Genomic DNA, 14,661 nt, shown 5'->3' with positions numbered 1-14,661 from the left:
AGCAGCCGGGACACCGTCAGACTTGAGAGGAAGTACAAGGAAGAGATAAAGTAACCCCTCAATAAAGAACACTGCATTGCAACACTGTAAATAGTTAACCTCAGAACCAAGCACCCCACCTACATTCAATCTCCCCGCCTAGTTTCACTCTCTTACCTTCGACCTTGTACAGCACTCTGCAGTATGTCCATGTTGCATTGGAGACAAAAAATATTTGCTTCCCATTTTCTGGCACAACTGTCTGCTCGACCTTTTGTTAGCAATGCTTTACAAACTCTTTAAAATATATAGCGCAAGCTTTGGTTCCAATGGGAGGAGTACTGATATCTCATCTTATTCTATTGGGTGTTTCATTTATCATTCCACCTACAATGCAGTTGCATTGTAATGCATAAGGGATTTTTTTTTAAATATGAAAAGCACAATTAATTTTTACGCATTAAGGGCAACATTTGCAAGGAATTAATGCAGTGCGGTGCGGCAAGCCATTTGGGTGTGCCACGCTGCGTTGATTCCGAAGCACAGGGATGCGTCATATCTACAATGATATGACGAATCCATTTGCTCTCCCCTGCGCAGGCGCACAATTTGCTGCCATGCACCAACGCAGGCACCCTTGCACCACAGTGCTAGGGTGCCGGTGTTGAGGTGAATTATTGTTTATGGGCAGGAAGGTGTCCCTTCCTGCACATAAACAATCTGAAATAGCGTTTTGAAACTTCTGTGTGTGCTGCTCAATGCAGCACACATAGAAGTTCAAAAACTGCATTTGTTTCAATGATTGTTTTTGTGCAGGAAGTGACACCATTAATAAATCATAAGAATGTCAGTTTGACAATTTCTATTTCTGCATAGGAATAATAGTTTCCTCTGGGAGAAAGCTCTTCACCTACACCTCCATTAAATATGGTGGTGTCCCATTCTCATCCTACAAAGGCATTAACCACATCTATCACTGGAGGAGTAGAAAGGTATGTGTTTCCAGGGGGAAAGAGATATGGGATACAAACATACAGATGGTTGTGTTTACCTACTTCTACTGGGTACCCACATTGAACTGTCACAAACCTTCCACACAATCTAACTTAAAAACGTTGCAAAATCTGCCCTCCAGGCGATCATAAAATTCCACTAATTTCAGATTCTCTGAATTATGATGTTGTATTTGTGAACACCAAAACACACAAGATGATGGACGGAATGTTGCACATTGGCAAAACATTCACCCCCAGTCACAGATCTGGGTTTAATCCATCGTTATTTTGCTCACCACGCCACCCCAGTTCAGACATGGCCATATGCAAATCCGTCTTGATCCTGTGCCTCATGGGAACAGTCCAGCCCGAACTGCCAAGCCATGTCTTCCCTGGACCGGAATCAAGCATCCTAGGACCGGTTTCGGGGTTTCACCCCTCTTCAGCCAGGATAGCTTGGCTCCAGTGGCGTAGTGAGCACGGGACCCAAGTCTGGGCATACCCTTCCCACATAGGGCGAACACACCAAAATACTACCTCGATGCGAAAATATGTATTTGAAGGAGTAGTTTACAGGAAAGAAAGTAGACAGGCAGTCTGTGTAAATGGAAAGGGCAAAAGCAGAGAGGATAGTTCATGTTCAGAAGGGGCAGTATGGGATCAGAAGGTGCAGTGTGAGGAAAAGGGGCAGGGTGCAAAAACAGCAATGAGTGCCGGAGGGGTTACGGAGTAGGGGCAATGTGAGTGTGTGGGTAGTGTGGAGGGTGTGTAGGCAGGGGGCAGGCAGCATGGGGTAGGGTGTAAGTAGAAGAGGCAGAGGGCATGGGGCAGTGAGTCTGTGTGTGAACAGAAGGGGCAGCAAGGGCAGTATATGAGCACAGTAGTGGCATCTCCAGAGGGGTGCCAGCTCGACCCATGCCCAATCTCTATTTATTCTTCACCCCTCCCTACCCACCCGCTGTGCCCAAGCAGCAGAGCTGCTGAATGGACAAGTAGGTGACACAGAAAAGACAGGCTGACAGTGCACCCTGCCAGACGCACTAATTTGTCCAATTTCCTCCCCTTGCAAAGCACTTTTGGTTGCTCATCAGTTCTAGGGATGCCACTGGAGCAGAGCAGGCACGAGCTGTGCACGAGCTGAAGGGACGGAGAGCAGAGGTCAGTCTATGAATAGGGGACAGGGGCAGTCAGGGGAGTGGACAGGGAGCACACAGGGCAGTGAGTGTTAAAGAGGGGGGAGAAAATTATAGAAATCTTTCAGTCTCAAAATGGATCAAATTGTAAACATTTCACAGATTGATAAACCACTGGCCCACCTGCAAATCTTTCCAATTTATAATCCAAATTTTAATGTGCCCCTCCAAGAAGCTTGTGTATCTGGCTCATATGTTACCACTAGTGCTTTAAAGTGAAATATGGAAGTTTTGCTCCTCAGAAGTGCGTGTGCTATGACATTACAGCCTGTGCTGAGAAGTGCAGGTATCTTCCTTCCAAATTAAAGTGCAGGTACTCGGTACTGTAGAGTACCTTTTGATGCACTGGTTACCACCAAGGCCAACACCAAAACATTTGAACAGGCCTGTATTGCATGCTTCCCCACATGAGATCCGGACCCATTGGCTTTGTCAACACTACAGTTTTCACCGACCTGTGACTGAGGCACGAAGACTATTAGCCAAGGACCACCCAAGCTGTAAGAACCGAGAAGGCGTGATTGGAACACTGTTTCCAAAGGACAGGGGCAGAGCGCGTTTCTTTTTTTTTTTTTTTTTTTTAAACACATTTTATTGATTTTCTTTCTATTGTTTTGACAGCAACAAAATATCACAATGTCATACTAAATTGTAAACAGATAAGAAGACGCAAATGCTTTCCTCATAACCACCCTCCCCTCCAGCGCCACCTCACCAACAGCCCGGGGGTCCCCTGAACCAAGGCCATACTGGCTGCCCTGAGCATGCAAGGGGTAGGTCCCAGAGTAATGCCAGGGGCCGAGTTCGTGATTCGGGCCATCAGAAGTCTGAACGTCGGTAGCTACTCCTGATCCGCGCATTGAAGGTCCCTCTAGAGTCGAGAGCTCGGGTTTCGCGGTATAATCTCCTACCGTGCGTCTTCTCATTTCGTGCCATCGTATTCTGTAAAAGGAAAGCGAAAGTACACGCCAGTACTCGCAGCAGATGAAGACACGTGCTTTCCAGGAAAGCAAAAAGGCGGGGCCGCGGGCAGAGGGGCGGGCCTGGCGCGGGATACATATGTGCGGGTGCCGGGTCGCCGGCGCAGAGCGTCGCCTCCCTCCTAAGCAAGAGCGTCCGAGCTGCTGCTAGCGCCGGCCAGCGCACACAGGGCTGACTCACAGGCACCGGGCTGCAGCACACACACAGCGGCTGCACGGCTCCAGGGATTATGTTGGCTCTGCGCACAAGGACTCAGCAACCTCCCCGAGCGGCTCTTCTGGAGGGATACAGCGGCTGTGCGTTTTTCCCGGCCCGCTTCGGTGCTTCATGTCTTCTTTGGATTACGTTGCAGCGACCTGTGGTGCCCAGGGCTGACAGGTAAGGGGCGCTTGCAGCAATATTCATTTCCCATTGTACTCTGCAGCCAGTGGTGGGGCGACGGGAGGGATGGAGGTTTGGCCCCACAAGCCTCCTTACTACTTCTACTGCGGGAGGAGGAGTGAGTCCGGGACTGCATTGGCTGTAGCTCGGGATTCCACGGCTGTCGGCATGTGTGATATGTGTCACATGCCGATCCCAGCTGAGCTTGGCATTTAAATTCATAGCACTGGCTTGGTCTTTTACGGGCTTTGAGGAGGAGGAATAAAGCGATTTTGACGTTCAACGAGGATCTGGCTCTTCAAAGGACAGTCTCCTAAGAACTAAACGGTTCTGGAAAGAGGTGCGTTTTGTAATGTGTTGGTGACACGTTTCGGTATTTCCTTCCTGGCTGTGTGAGGTGCCTCCCCTGCACCACATTCTGCAGTGTCTGGGAGATTAGCCGGGATCTACTGTGGCTGGCAGAGTTCGGGCGATGTTTAGCCACAGCAGAGCGTGGCTCGGAATACCAATGAGCGTGCTGGGAACATACGTGACTGTCATGAAGTGCCTCTTGGCTCGGCACTGCGCGGCGCTGACTTTCGGTTTCGAATACACAGGCCTCCCTTGGGTGCCCAGTAGGGTGCAGGGGCGCAATGGGGCCCCAGCAGCCCCTGCGGCGCAGGTGTCTCCAGCTGCGGACCAACGTGTATCTGGAAGACTCGGCACAATATGCGGGGGGGTGGGGGTTTTATTTTGCGTTACCCCACTTGCGTTCAGTCACATTTTATGTATGTATTAGAACTGCACTCTCTGATAAAAACTATGGTCTGCGCCATGCTCCTCGTGTGTATGTTAAGGTTTACTATTTAAAATAATTGTAAGCGCCTTGATGCCCGAGATGTGGCGGGTGCGGGCCTCTAGCACAGTCGGAGGTCACGTGACCAGGCATCTTATCGAGTGTGAATTGTTTCATGTCCTATTTAGACTTATAGGTGCATTCTTATTTGTCTAGTGGTAGTGTCTGCGCGGCGCACTGTACAATGTTTACTATCTTTAATGTGATGCTGTTTGGAACTCTCACGCGTGAACCCAAGCCTGACGGCATCCCACCAGTCTCGGTAGTTAATGTGAATGGTTTCCTCGTCGACATAGATGCGGTAGTGCCCGACTGGCTGGTGCTTTTCTGCAGTCTGTACCCGCAAGCCTCGAGATATTGTGCGAATGGCTGGTGTTGGCATGTTCACGTGCAACAGTGCCCGGGTGGTTGCTGCATGTCTGCACCACAGACGTCGATGCAGTTAGGCTGTGCCAGTTTTTCATTTGCGCATCTGCAGCCTGGTCCAGGCGGCCTCCGTAGGTACAGTATGGAAGATTTAGGTTTGCGTGATCGCGGGCACGGGGCTCCGTTGTTTGGGTGGTGCACGTCTGCAACCCACAGTAGGGGCATGTGTAAGGTTCTTAATGCAGTGTAGCTTGGCATCATTCATATTTAGGCAGCACGGAGCAAGATTCGTGGGGCGCTGCAGCCACCTAGTAGCCACGAGCATCTATTTATTGTGCCGGGATGCCATCTGCGTGCTCGCATGCAGACAGCACGGGGCCGAGATGGGATATTCCTGTCTGCAGACTAGTAGTAGTAGTGCCATCGGTGCAGAGCGTGGACGCTTGCGTTTTGCACGATCACACAGAGGTGCTCTGAGGGCACGTAGCATAGGGCTTAGTATGGCGTGTCTGGTTACTATTTGCACGATGTGATTCAGACAGCGTGGTGCCCAGCTGTTTGTGTAATGCAGATCTGCAGCCAAAAATAGGGGCATGCCAGAAGGAGTGTGTATCTTTTTTTTGCTGGCGTTCACCACCCGTGCTAGGGAGACCCACAGGGTACTGTGGACAAGGATTGTCAGCACACCAGACAACCACTCGCCATCGCGTCCCCCATAACCACCATCCGTCACCTTCCTTGGTATGTTCCGATGGGAGCCCTTAGGCTCAACACCTCGCAGGTTCTACCGTCTCGTCCACACGGATGATTTCAGGGACTGACGGTGGTTGTAGGGCACCCATATGATTACATCTACCAAAAGTGTCCGGAATGTGGTCTGTCGACTGGTGTTATATAGCACAAAATACCGTACTTGCGTCGTTCTATGCGTTACAAATACCATATGTTACAATTGGCTACTTTATTTGCTTTACAGCGGCCCGGTGGTGTACCTGTATATTCGCCTAGCCCCTGCATACAGTCCAGTCTGTGCTTAAAAGACCCCCTCCTCCTCCCATAACAACGCTCAAAATGGAAGCGGCCGAGCGAATCCATTCACCCGCTGCCACCCAGGAATGCTGCGAATTGGCAATCACGCAGAAGGCCTGCTAGGCAATCAATGTCTCCGCTCAGAAGTACCCATAAAACGCGGCTGTGGGGAATTGGCTTCTGAGAAGGCCTGCCGGTTTCTCAACAATGCGCCGGAGCAGTCAATAACTGGCCAGGAGAGGACTGCAGCCTAAAATCCATGCTTCCTAGTAAGGTCAAGTCAATCACCCGAGAGGTATTATTGAACCGCACTGTCAGGAGCAGGCAGCCGGGGCTGAGAGATATATCAATAAGCAACCATTTAGATTGCGAGCACTTATAAAACAAGCTGCAAGGGAGGGCGCAGGATCGTGGAGCGGGCCTCGGGGTTTGTAAAGGTGGGTTGTTTTCGTGCTTCTGAACGCGGGTCGTTTTTTCTTACCACAATTGTTTCCAGTGAATTTGTGTCGAGATTTTTGTGGATGTCTGTAAATGCATGCAGATAAACATTATGGTGTACGTGTAGATATATATATATATGTATGGTTATTTATAGTTTATAGCATGGATAGAATAATGATAAATGTATATGCAGCTTATGTGTAACTTATTTTCATGCATACATCCTGTTTGTGTGTATGTATATATATATATATATATATATATATATATTAGAGAGAGACTTGAAGGAGCTTGCACCTCACGTTTAAACTCGGTCTCAAGGGACTTAGTGCAGTATTGATTCTACTAGAGGAATGTGTTTGTCCTCACTTTGGGTGCAAGTCTTGGCGGGTCAACTCAGCCTCTCATCCTCCCTAGGTAGATACAAGTATAGCCATTGAGTAGATTAACAATGTACCATTGAGTAGAGTTAGAAGTAAACAATAGCAGGCCAAGGAGATCTCAGGGGGTGGCCGAAAGCTTTATAGATTCTTGTGCTGCGTTATGTTACGTTACCTTGGCTACCACCTTCCCCGACCAAGCTACATAATCCTGTGCACGTTGTCACCCTGCAACCCACTCACCACCAGGGGTGGTATTTAACCCTGTTACATTGAAACTACGTACCCTGCAGCTCTCACCTGCACAGCACCATCCCTACTTACGAGATATGTTCAGTGACATCCTCCCCGTGGGCCAGTAAATTAAAAATACTCACTGTAACCCAATGAGTATATATAGATGCATATCATCTTTAGCAAAATTCGTTCGTGAACTGATGTCGCAAGTATAGGTTTAGTCAGAGGCGCAACTAGAGCCAAATTTCGGGGGGGAGGGGCTAAGAAAACATTTCGGGGGGGGGCTGAAACTTTAAGCAATAGGCAGAGTGGAGCTGCAGGGGCTCGTAGAAGGTGTGAAACAACAGCAAGGCCTCATTAACATGCAAATGGTCTTTTAAAGACCTGTGAAGTACTCGGGTGCGGCTGTGTGTCTGCCCGGGAAGCTGTCTCATCCCGGGCTGCCACCACGAGGGGGGGGGGGGCTGAAGCCCTTCGAGTCCAATGGGTGTTGCGCGCCTGGGTTTAGTGTATATATTAGTTCGTATACAGTGATTGGTTAACACGCTATCTGCAAGCGAGCAGCGTGCAGTATAGCTGCGGCGAGGATGGTGGTGTACTCGCGAGTGCATCTATCGCACTCATTAATTACGTGCATTTTCTGCAGCTGCCTGTGTAATCAAGCTTTACAAATTGCATTTTACTCCAGGGAGCCGTGCCGCGCTTCTTTTCCCAGCTCCTCGAGCCGTGCTCCGAGTCAGCGCATACCGCATATGTCCGTCTTTAATTTCAAAGCAATTACTGTGGCATGTTCTGTGCCGGTGTCTGAGAAGTGACACGCTTCCCAGAGCCGAGGAAGCTGCAGGCCTGGGCTTCCTGTTATTCAGCCAGATGTGGCCGCCTTCATGTGGTCAGGAGGCCCCGCGCTGCTGCCGTCCTCTGAAACCGCCGCATGCCATTCGCGAGCAGATGACTTCTCCGAAGCGGGGGGGGGGCTCTTTTTATTGGCTTTACTGCTCGGCTTTGGATGCAGTCTTCACGCTGTAGAGCTTTAAAGTGCCACTCTCCAACAGTAAATGCCCGCGCGTTAAGGACGTCATTCCCTTTCGCCCCTTTTCTTAAGCAACAATGCAACTGGTGCTCATGTAAAACGCCCTGACACCTTCGGATCGTATATGTAACACAGCAAAAAAAGCGGTCTGTACAGTTAGGCCTGTCTGGAAGTTTTTTTTTGTTACCGACTACGTCATAGCATTGCTACCCCTAGCCCCTGCATTACGTGAGGACAAAGGTGATCTTATCCAACCAGGGCGAGACATTTATTAACACTGGTTATGTGTTGCAGGTTGATTGATTACAGGGCTTGGGTGTTAGCCTACAGGGATCCAGGTGTGAATGACCAACCTACTGACTCCTTGTAAAGCCCCAGTGGCCTCGCTACGCCCACTCCTGATGCCCTGAGGCAGGAAAAGCCTTGTGTGTCTTCCATTACTTTTTTTGGGATGGGGACTCTGCCCATCCTATCTAGCAGGGGAGCAGCAATTAGATGGTGCCCCGTTGTGGTTCTATAGGCAGCGTAGCCAGTTGCATTTCCATGGTTGAAATAAGTAACAGCAGACGTCTTCTTTTAGTGCAAGAGTTTATTTCAGTAGATTACTCCACAATTGTCGAAGCAGTACAGTGGAGGAGGCCCCTGGCCCGAAGCTACAGTGGGCAGGCCCTGGTTCTTTTGGCAGACATGTTGCTGTCCAACTTCTACTCGCTGTGACGCAGTTGGCTGAAATCCCAGCTGCCTTAGTCAGGTCATCCTAGGAAACTTGCAATGGTATTCCGACGTAACCCAAAAATTGCATATGTGGAAATCGTACACGGCTCCATTTCGCTCTGAGGCCTTGTACATCGCAGACGAAAATCCTAAATATTTCGCAAGCTATAAATGACTCATTAAACACTATCGGAACCACATTCTCAGACAGATTGCAATCCGTACTTCCTCCGTGACGGCACCGGTTCCTCATCCTGTGTCATCTTCGTCATCGCTGACGCCATCGCCACTATACACAGATCTCCAAGATCTCCCGCGTCAGGCGTGAGAGGCAGCTTAGCTTTATTTGCATTAATGTACCTGCAGTTTTACTTTCTCGGTTCAGAGCCAGTGTAAGCGTGTCTTCTTGCCACAACAGTGGACTACACGTACATTGGAACAGCTTGAAATCTGATTTTTTTAGAAATGCAAAGCTATTTACTGAATGTATTGTAAACGTTTGAAAGAGTGTATGTAAGATAATTACGGAGAATGTTATTAACCCGGATGTCGATGGCTGTTAAGTGTCTAAGTAACGTTTGGTTGTCTTTCTCTTTGCTTTCAGACGGATTTCTGGGCAGCTGCACCCCGGCTCTGAAGGACTGGCGAATATGGAAGACCACATAGGTTGGTCTAGTCTGTAGGATGGTAGCGCACAGCAAGGTAGCAGATAATGCAGATACCACCAACGTCCGACTGCCGCTCCTCGACCTTCAGGCCCTGGACCGTTGTCCTATCAACCTCCAACACCAGCAGTGCCAGCCCCGGCCCGTGCTGCCCAGAGCCCGCCATGGTTCCGCCTCCAACGCCACTACGCACTTCCGTACCTTCCGCTCTCATTCGGACTTCCGGGTCATCACGCAGACTTGCACCAGGCTGGAGGACTGTGGCTTCTACTGGGGGCCGATGACGGTCAACGAGGCTCACGACAAGCTTAAGGCTGAGCCCAGTGGGACGTTTCTCATCCGGGACAGCAAGCAGATCAACCGCTTCTTTGCCATCAGTGTTCAAACCGCCACGGGGCCCATCAGCGTTAGGGTCAACTTCCAGGCCGGGTGCTTCAGCCTGGACGGCAGCAGGGAGTCCTTTGACTGCCTCTTCAAGCTGGTGGAGCACTATCTGACCTCCCCCAAGAAGCTGCTGGTCACCCCGCTGCGGAAGGACCGGGTCCGCACGCTGCAGGAGCTGTGCCGCAAAAGCATTATCACCACATTTGGGAGCGAGAACCTGGAGCGGCTCCCGATCAACCCTGTGTTAAAGGACTACCTGAAGTCTTTCCCATTTCAAATCTGACTCGCGTACAGCATTAAACCCGCAAGGGACAAGACAATGGGCGGCAAAATCCTGCCTCCTGGGTTTTTTATTATATTTAACTATGGTCAATATTATTTTTGTAGCAATTTATTATTGTATTTTGGGATAAGACTTGAAGACTTGACTGTACATGTTTACATGGATGAAAACGGTTTGCACAAAGCAGGGGTGATCCACCCTTGCAAATATTTTTCTGCTGAGCAGAATATATTTTATAATATTTTCAGAACAAATAAACTTTATTGTGAAAGTTTGAAAACTAAATGCTGGTGTGTGAATGAATTCATATTGGTCATGTTTGTATTATGTCTTACCTCGGGTAGCCTTTTCTGTATGGTGGGACAAGGTCAAAGTCCTGGTTTGGTACATGACTTCCCTTTTACACTTTATTTTGAGTCCAGTGATTTAGACTATATTGTTCATTTGTTGACAGACAATGACATCAGGAAAGTGGTTCACCAGAGATCCACTCGGAAAATCTCAGGATATTTCATTTACGTATGGGATAATGTTACCCCTGCCTCACATTTAAAGAATATTGCAAGTCATCGATTAACTCCATGAACGTCTAGAGGACCGAGGCCGGCATAGTTCCATTATAAGGTCATAGAACTCTTAAGTCGCTTGCTGTACCTTCTTAGTGTACAGTACAGGCGATTTTATTCAGTGTAATACGTATTCACACCATAACCCACTTCATCCACAAGGCCTAAATCCTTAGTCTCTTGCTCCATCATTTGAATGAACATAGTTGAATATATGTAGAACACTCGCAGAATCTCTGGTAATAAATTAAACTCACCAATATAAGTTAATTCGCTGCAAAAATGCAGCACATGCAGTCCTATATAAGACTCTTAAAAAAAATATCTAAAGTTCTGGTGTGGTTCACAGTGCAGTTCCTGCCTTCCCGTAATGAACTGCAGCAATGCCTCTATTTTGCTAATGACGGTTCATTTCAGGTAAACAGTTAGGCTGACAAGCCTATTCTTCCTTTTATTGTTTAAACAGTAGATGTCATTCCTCTCCCTGATCACCCCCTTGACACAGCCCGCTAGCCCTTTTTACTGGCGTTGTGATGGTGCCACTCGACTGTAATAGGCTATTACATTTGAACTGCTATGCGACTTTCATATTACAGCTGACTACTGGTGTCACAACAGTAACATTTTACAAATAATGGGGGGAGAAGGATACTCCATATTGTAAGTGGGCTCTTAACAACAGGTAATCCACAGGGACTCTACCACCACACACCATATAGATAAAAAAATAAAATAAGCTTTTTTTGTTTTCATCGCAACAATGATGTGCTAAGACAATTAGAAAGCAGTTTTTATGCATGGATTATAGACCCATGTGTATTAAAATTGTAATATTTATTTATCAATCCCCTTAAAATGAAGACTTAACTTCTTTGTTGAATAACTGGCATCTCAAGTAATAATGCAGCGTACCACCGGGATCCTGAAGTGTTGCAACATTAAAATACTGAAATCCAACAAACTTGGGTACTCAGTCTAGCATGCAGTACAGATTGCCCTGAAATCAAATGCTGTTATGGAAGCACAATGACCAGGTTTGCAGTTTACTCCCTATTATGTATAGCACAGATGCATAAAATGCTATTTCCCTGCGTTAATACTGACGCTATACAATATTATTGCACTTGTAGGCACTCTCAAAAAAGGTAGCAGATCTAAGTAATGGCTGGAGAAAGCTGAGATCAGAGTGTTGATGGCACAGAAGAGGATGGCACTGCTTTTTTTAAATGTTTAATGTACATATCGTAGAAAAGACCCAGTCTACTATGTTGACAGAGAAATGAATCACTTGACAGAGAAATCAATCGCGTGAAAGTCATCTGGTAAATTATTGCAGTTTAATTGAATTTGCAACACCATTGGATTTTGCATAGCTTACTGCATTTATTAAGACATGATGGTCACCTTGGAAACTCTGATTTATTTTGTGGAGCTAGCACCCCTTTGATCTTCAATAGTCACTACAATTTAGGTCTTTTCATTCATTGGTCTGTTGTCGTCTTTCACATTTTTCTTCCGTCCATGGGCCAGTGGGTCAACCCACTTCTGCCATTTGCTAATATCACTGAAAGTGGCAAAATTCTGCTCTTTCACAAAGCACACATCCAAACAAAGTAGTTCTCTTCAGTACCAGGGACTGCTACCCTTGAGTGTGCTTTGTGAGGCCCAAAAATATTTTTGCTTTTAGCAGTATATTGCAGAGGGCCTGGCGTCTCCATAAAAAAACAGTTTTATGAAACCTAGGACAAAACGAGCATTGTTAAAGCCAGGAGGTTGGCAGCAAACACCCGACCTATTGACTGCCGTTGCTTGTTTTGCACTGTTTTATGTAGTCACATGTTATGGCTTTGCACGGCCAAACAAAAATGGCATCGGTTGTTTTGGTGCAAGGGGGTGGGATGCGTTAACCAAACCCAAACTCAAATTCATACTCTTCCAAAAGGAAAAACTGTAAGTAGGAATGGAGAACAGAAGCGGAAATCTTGAATTTTATTTTCCAGGTGATCTGTTAAATTAGAGTGACGCCTTTCATTTCAGATTTTTTTTTATGTACTTCTCTCGGTTCTTCAATTTTGGACATTCTGGGATTCTCGCATGAGACGGACAAGTCCAGTATCTCTTAAAGTTGAGGTGCTTCAAGAGCGCAGCGTGTGGGGTGAACAGCAGGTAATGTTAGGGTAATGGCTTTAATTCTACTGTCAAAATCCAGTCACTCCCCTACCACGATTCTTTAGCTAACAACCCCTCTTCATTTTTGCTATCGAGCACTTCCTAATCCATACCAAAACTTTGACAGATATGCTACTTTGACTGACGGGACTTTCTTTCCTGGTTGCTCGTGCGTTATTAAGCCTTTTTTAGGTCTCGCCTTAGCCAGCGCATGCGCTGTGTGGAGACTTTTAGTAAGTGGGCTTCAAAAAGCTCACCAGACACTTTTTGTGTGGCCTAAAGCGTGCAGTTTCGCTAACGGTTACGCACAGACGCCATCTGGCTTTTCTCTCTCGTCATGGTTCATTAAGCGCATCGCTCATCAGAAAGCATGGGGGCGCACTGGTCTCTGTTTAAGTCAAACAGATGTTGTCTTTCCATCTCCGTTACGTTTAGTTTACTTAGTTGCCATTCATTAAAATAAATAAATGTGTCTGTGGCACACACGCAGTGATTTCCAGCATTCTCAATAGTTTATTAGAAGTAAATAAAACTAACTTTCTTGAGAAAAGTGCAGTTCAGGAAATGAAAATCCCCAAAAATCACAAGAAACGTGTCGGCCCATGAACTCTGCCCAAATGCTGAAAGTTGTGTAGGTTCTTACACATTACACAAGCTTTGCGGTGAAGATACAGGCATCTTGCTGAGGTCATGCCCCTGTGATCTGTGTAGGCACGGACAAGTGATAACATGAACACTTGTCAGTCTAACTAACATCAAACAATTGGTCTGGCGCAAGGGTGTCCAACCGAAGTCCAGGAGAGCCTGGGTCCGTGACGGATTTGCAGGATATCACGAGATATATTTGCATCCAAGAAATGAAGGACAGTTGCTCATTTACATCATCGGAGGTCACCTTGAAAACCTGGCCTGGACCGCCCCTCCGGCATGGAATCCATTCTCACACACAAGATGGCAGGAGAGTGGTACTGCCTCAGTCCTGGCCTAGTGCAGGAAGGAAGCCAGGGACGTTTTCTATTAAATTGAACACAAACCAAGGCAACCTTTAATGATTTCACATACAAGGCCACACCCAGCATTCTCTGCAGCTTGTCAGGCTGTGAGCAGCACGGGATTTGCACAGACTTGAACAGACCCGGTTCTGAGTCTGAGGCTCGCCTCTGGGTCTGTAAAGTGGCCACCCCTCGCCAGCCACGGTGCATGTGACCGCGACTACTCATAAGGTGCTCTGATGCCAACAGGGAGCACTTTACTCATGACTGACTCTGTCCCGGCCCACCCCACCGTACTAAGACGGGCATCTGTTGTGAAAAGCTCCTCGTCCCCTGGGAGGCTGACCACATCTGGCTCCCGGAAGGCATGGTTCGCTGATGCAGCCTTCCTCTCGCCTCCCAAAGCGCCTAGAAACTGCTGAAAGGCACGCTGGTTTCAATTCCATGTCTGCATGCCTCACCTGTGACGTCTTCAAGGCGCCCTCGCGCCTTCAACATACAGCCTAGGCGTGACGCCCATCACCAGAAGGGAGATTATGGTTGGGCGCACAGAAGCTAGACCCTAGGCGCTATGTTATATACATTGCACTGGTGCAAGAGCTATCGGGTACCGTCGCATGGACGTCTTTCATGTTAGTCAGTGCAAATGTAACGTAATCTCCAAGTTTCCTGGGGTAGTAGGGGTGAAAATAAGTATTTTCCAGAAAGACCAACTTTTATTTTTTTTAAGAGGTGGGTGTGATTGGTTTGCAGCTTGCTTTCAACAATCTGAAGTGCTCGCTATGGCGGGATTCGAGGCGGTGGGGAACTCTTAACTTTTTTTTTTTGTAAGTTCGTTTTATTTCTCCTTCTTGCGTGTTGATTCCTGAAGGCCTGGCCAGGGTTTCTGCTGAGACGATTTTTAGGCAAAGTCACTTGTGATGGAATTTCCATATAGGAAAGCTAGCAATGGTCTATTCATCCTTAATGTAAAGCAAACAGCCTGCCGACTATGTAGGCTTCCCACAGAAACGCTAAGCCGGGCGTTGGCTTGGTCACAAA

The 14,661-nt window shown here is 47.6% G+C and overlaps 1 protein-coding gene across 1 annotated transcript; it reads left to right on the top strand.

Moving 5' to 3' along the window:
* The first annotated feature begins 3,054 nt into the window (after positions 1-3,054).
* SOCS1 (suppressor of cytokine signaling 1) lies at positions 3,055-10,178 on the top strand. The gene is made up of 2 exons (XM_085632128.1): positions 3,055-3,526; positions 9,166-10,178. The coding sequence occupies exon 2, from the start codon at positions 9,246-9,248 to the stop codon at positions 9,891-9,893; it is 648 nt and encodes a 215-aa protein (XP_085488254.1). The 5' UTR covers positions 3,055-3,526; positions 9,166-9,245; the 3' UTR covers positions 9,894-10,178.
* Positions 10,179-14,661: the final 4,483 nt, after the last annotated feature.

This window comes from Triturus cristatus, chromosome 10 (assembly GCF_964204655.1).
Source record: "Triturus cristatus chromosome 10, aTriCri1.1, whole genome shotgun sequence".
Classification (NCBI taxonomy): Eukaryota; Metazoa; Chordata; class Amphibia; order Caudata; family Salamandridae; genus Triturus; species Triturus cristatus.
The sequence above is the reverse complement of the archived record's forward strand: the minus strand, read 5'-3'. Positions and strand labels throughout refer to the sequence as shown.

Excerpts from the sequence above, each read along its gene's own strand:
- SOCS1 (XM_085632128.1), top strand. The coding sequence starts at position 9,246 with ATGGTAGCGCACAGCAAGGTAGCAGATAATGCAGATACCACCAACGTC.